This window comes from Onychostoma macrolepis, chromosome 09, assembly GCF_012432095.1.
Source record: "Onychostoma macrolepis isolate SWU-2019 chromosome 09, ASM1243209v1, whole genome shotgun sequence".
In the NCBI taxonomy this organism is placed as follows: Eukaryota; Metazoa; Chordata; class Actinopteri; order Cypriniformes; family Cyprinidae; genus Onychostoma; species Onychostoma macrolepis.
The window spans coordinates 762,073-767,072 of record NC_081163.1 but is presented as its reverse complement, the minus strand read 5'-3'; the positions used below and the strand labels follow the sequence as shown (position 1 = coordinate 767,072).

General features: G+C 37.3%; 2 protein-coding genes across 8 annotated transcripts in view; one reads left to right on the top strand and one right to left on the bottom strand.

Annotated features, from left to right (window-relative positions):
* Window positions 1-3,075, top strand: part of LOC131546652 (leucine-rich repeat-containing protein 63) — a 15,322-nt gene extending 12,247 nt beyond the window's left edge. For 4 of the 5 annotated variants that reach the window (XM_058786418.1, XM_058786420.1, XM_058786417.1 and 1 more), the window contains exons 9-10: window positions 2,191-2,430; window positions 2,630-3,075. In XM_058786418.1, the coding sequence (XP_058642401.1) occupies window positions 2,191-2,430; window positions 2,630-2,795 (406 nt within the window). In that variant the 3' untranslated portion in view covers window positions 2,796-3,075. The remainder of the gene's footprint in view (window positions 1-2,190; window positions 2,431-2,629) is intronic. The other variant, XM_058786419.1, reaches the window with a different exon arrangement.
* A 1,397-nt stretch (window positions 3,076-4,472) lies between these two features.
* The window catches only part of LOC131546651 (serine/threonine-protein kinase Nek5), a 23,775-nt gene continuing 23,247 nt past the window's right edge, over window positions 4,473-5,000 (bottom strand). For all 3 annotated transcript variants that reach the window (XM_058786413.1, XM_058786414.1, XM_058786415.1), the window contains exon 20: window positions 4,473-5,000. This exon is cut by the window's right edge and continues 166 nt beyond it. In XM_058786413.1, coding sequence (XP_058642396.1) covers window positions 4,989-5,000 — 12 coding nt within the window. In that variant the 3' untranslated portion in view covers window positions 4,473-4,988.

Below are 5,000 nucleotides of genomic sequence, written 5' to 3'. Positions count from 1 at the left end.
CAATTCCATGTGTTCAGACACAGTCTCTATAGAGTGATATCTAGGTGAAGGAGTCTCTATGTGCTGAGAGTTAACTGACTTCTGTGACGTGAGGCGGCTAGCAGACGATCGGTTTAGCCAGTCTGTCTGCTTCCTGACCTGGGCTCCAGTTAGTCAAGTACAAACTCTAAGACTATGTGCCATATTTCTAGAGAGAAGAGCGGCACCACCCCAGGAGGGATGAACACCATCTCTTTTCAACAGGTCAGGTCTGCCCCAAAAATTCTTCCAATTGTCTATAAAGCCTATGTTATTTTGCGGGCACCACTTAGACATCCAGCCACTGAGTGACTCTCATCACCCCGGTAAGCAGGGAGGGGACCAGAGCATATTACAGTGTCTGACATCGTACTTGCAAGTTCACACACCTCTTTAACATTATTTTTGGTGATCTCCGACTGGCGAAGTCGAACATCATTAGCGCCGACGTGGATAACAATCTTACTGAATTTACGTTTAGCATTAGTCAGCACTTTTAAATTTGCCAAGATGTCAGGTGGTGGTGGAAATGACAATGAATTAACATGAAAAGTCTTAAACTCATCGCACTCATTAAACTCAATTCACAAAGTCATTAAACATAACCACAGCTGTTTTTAGTGTAGAGCTGAGTTTGATGTATAAAACTGATTTGTCTCACAGATGAACGGTTACAGTGCATACTGTAAATAACTGACACAACTGATGCAAGCCAAAAACATAAGCAATAAATGATGCATCAAAATGTAAACATTGTGAGATAATTATGAGGCTATATAATTGTGAGAGTTTGATACTGAAATGTTCTCATTGGTCTCTTAAATGAACACTCATCTTCTGTAACGAGTAACTGTAAAGAACACCTGAAACTGTATCATTTAAACAGAGCTGTTTTACTGCCCGTCTCTTTATTCCTCAGGTGTCTCTCTCCGTCTCTTTATTCCTCAGGTGTCTCTCTCCGTCTCTTTATTCCTCAGGTGTCTCTCTCCGTCTCTTTATTCCTCAGGTGTCTCTCTCCGTCTCTTTTAAGTCTCTCTTCATATTTTATAGGGTCAGCTTTTATTTTGTCCCTATAGGCCTGTGACCTTTTGTTTGTTGTCTTAGGTGGCATCTTAAAAATAGATAAAAATGAAATCAATTAATATAAAAGTAATATAATTTAGAAGTAAAAATAATATCATAATATAAATATAAATAGTATTGTAATATAATATAAAAAGTGTTACACAAATCTACTCACAATCCATATCAATTGTACTTTGTAACCATGAATGTCATTTCCAGCACAGAGGCAGTGTGTGAGAGACTGCGGTGGAAATGACATTTCTGTAGTTTTTTGTGAAAATATGGAAGATAGCTTCACTGATTAGCTTTGAATTAATACTTAACATTTCATGTATGCAAAATACTCTTATTTAACTTAAATTTTTAGCTTTTTAAAAACACCCTTGAAGGTACAGTATGTTTGGAAATGACGTAGAATAAATATATGAACTGATCAAGCAATATTTACCTTGATTTTTCTTCATATGTTGTTGATGATGTCCAGCATGTGCTCTGATGTCACTGAACATTTCCACAGAAACCACGAAACAATCTTTCACACAAACTTCTTAAAGAGACAGTACAGTGTTGTGCTGGAAATGACACCAATACTGTGCGACAGCTATATTTTGTATAAAAACTAATATTGATAGTGGTCTCGCATGAAATACTATGATGTATTTTAATTATTTTACTAGTGCTTAATTCTGGTGCATTAATAGTTACCAGATAAGTCATATTTTTAAACTGTACTTTCATTGTTGAAGTTTAAAAGTCTGGGTGAAAGGAGAAAACAGTGATTTTGACACCTATAAGGAGGCTGAAAAGTATGAAACAATCATAATAGAAAGGTAGTAAAAAGTTTTTAAGGTGGTTTTGTTGTTAGTTTGACAAATAAAGAGGAATTTGTCCAAAATTATATGTATTTTTAAAAATATGACCAAAGAACATAAAAGTGCCCATAGTCTAAGAATCACCCTTATAGTTGTGAGGAAATGGAGAATTGTGTCATGAATTGTGTTTTAGCAATCGAGAATAACTGTGGATAATATTGTTCTTGTAATATTGTTCTTCTGTGTTGTGTGTGTGTGTGTGTGTGTGTGTGTGTGTCTGTGTGTGTGTGTTCAGGTCTCTGAGGTCTCTGAATGTTGAAGGGAATCAGTTGGTGGCTCTTCCCGCCGGTCTGCTCCGTGTGTCCGTGTCGGAGCTCAGGATGTCTGGGAATTACACACACGTGTTACTGTGGAGCGAGAACAGCTGCAACTGTCCTCAGACGCTGCTGCACACGGCCGCACACACACTCACACACACACACGCACAGCAGCACTACACACACCTGCCACCCGCTGCACGGATGCTCCTGAACAGGTAAAACACACACACACACACACACACACACACACACAGACACAGACACAGACACAGACACACACACACACACACACACACACACTCACTCACTCTTTAGAAATATGACTGTTCTTGTCTGAGCTGTTGTAAGAGGGTTGATATAGTGATGAAGTCTTAAATACAGTGTGTAGTGTGTGATGTTGATGTGTGTTTTCAGTGCTGGTGTGTGTGATGCCTGCACGGGTCTCATGTTCGGCGCGGGTCTGAAGCTCATCCGTCCCGTCCCCGGCGTGTTTGGGCTTCCGTTCGTCCCCGTCATGTTCTGCTGCTGTTCTCCTGCGTGTCTCCACAGATTCAGGAATCAAACCATCATCACCGTCTGAGCAGACGTTTACACTTCCTCTTAAAACACTTCTACAGGAAACTGGGCAAATCATGTAAAACACTTCTTTCATTTGGACTGTTTTGAAGGACTAATACTGTCCTGCTCTCATGAAATGTCTTCTACTGTATATTATAAATACACTTTTCCTATTATATTTTTCCTCGTTTTGATGGTGTGCAAATAGTCAAAGTCAAATAATTTCACTCATTTATTTAGTGCTTTATGCAATACAATAAACTTCCACAGCAACTTTACACAAAAATAAAAGAAAATCTGTCAGTATTTTTTCTGAAATTATTTAAAAATATGTAACCCATCATTACAGTCAAGAAGATTCAAAATGTTTGATGTAGAGAGTAAAATACAGTCAAATCTTGTTCAAATGATCAAGGCATGTTTTCACACTTTTTTCACAAAAATGAACACAAGAATCATATTTAATCATTTTCATTTATAATATTACAACAGTCATACACAGGAAAAAATTCCCACAGATGTTTTACAATTTTAATATATGAAAAAGGACAAATGGAGACGTTCAGCGAACATTTATGAGTGATGATGTGAATGAACATATCCACTAAATCAAAGTGTATGAAAAAATTAATCCGGTCACACTTTATATTAGGTGGCCTTAACTACTATACTTACATCAAAAAATAAGTACAATGTCCTTATTGTGTTCATATTGTGTTGCAGAACACTTCTGCTGCTGTTGAGGGGGATACGGGGAGGTTAGGGGCAGGTTTGGTGGTACGGGTCAGTTTAAGGGTGGGTTAAGGTGTAAGGGATGGGTCAACAGTGTAATTATAAAGGTAATTACAGAAATTAATTACAGATGTAACTACATATAGGTATTATTAATAATATAAGTACAATGTAAAAACATGTATGTACACAATAAGTGCATTGTACCAAATGATTAATTTAAATGCAAGTACACAGTAGTTAAGGCCACCTGATATAAAGTGGGACCATTAATCCTAATGAATGTTTTTTTTTTTCAGCTGCTACACACAGAATCTTTCCTTGTCTCACAGTTTCTGAAAGCTGTCACTCAAACAGCAGAAGCACACACCAGATCTGCAAAACATACACTGATTCTCAGCCTTTGACTCAGTTTTCAATTTCAGAAAACACAACACACAATTCTCTACGTAACACACACATCTAACAGGAATTAATATTATGGCAAAGGCGTTTGCAAATGTTTGCTTTTGAGATGTGTTTGTGATATTTATAATGCAGTGCTTCATTTTGCAAGAGATGCGAGGCATTTTGCATTTTGTGTGCAAAGTTTTGAAAAGTGAAAGTGACGTGACATACAGCCAAGTACAGTGACCCATACTCTGAATTCATGCTCTGCATTTAACCCATCCAAAGTGCACACACACAGTAGTGAACACACACACACAGCAGTGAACACACACACACACACACACACACACACACACACACCGTGAACACACACCCGGAGCAGCTGGGGGTTCGGTGCTTGCTCAAGGCGTGGTATTGAGGGAGAGAGCGCTGGACATTCACTCCACCACCTACAATCCCCGCCGGACCTGAGACTGAAATGTGTGAAAGCAGTTGGAGAAAACAGTAAACCCACTCAGTACCTCAGATAAAACATCTGCCTGAACACAAAAAGACTACAGAAAGAAAGTCAAACTTTATTTGTATAGAGCACATTTAACACAAATGACCAAATGGGTCAAAAAACTCCGTTAAGAAATCTCTTCTTCTGACAGAGACTGCATTTATTGTAAAATATTATTACATAAAATAATTTTCTATTATAATTTATTCCCTGATGTAAAGCTGAATTTTAAGCTTGATAAATTAAAAAAAGAAGAAAAAAAAAAGAATACTTTTATTCAAGAATGCATTAAATTGACCAAAAGTGACAGTAAAGACATTTAAAATGTTCTAAAAGATTTCTATTTCAAATAAATTTCTATTCATCTGTGAATCCTGAAAAATAAAATGCATCACATTTTCCACAAAAATATTGTGCAGCACAACTGTTTTCAACATTGATAATAATCAGAAATGTTTGTCGAGCAGCAAATCAGCATATTATTATGATTTCTGAAGATCATGTGACACTGAAGACTGGAGTAATGATGCTGAAAATACAGCTGCATCACAGAAATAATGAAATGAAGGGAATGAAAAGCATAAAGCAGGATCAGTCGACTGC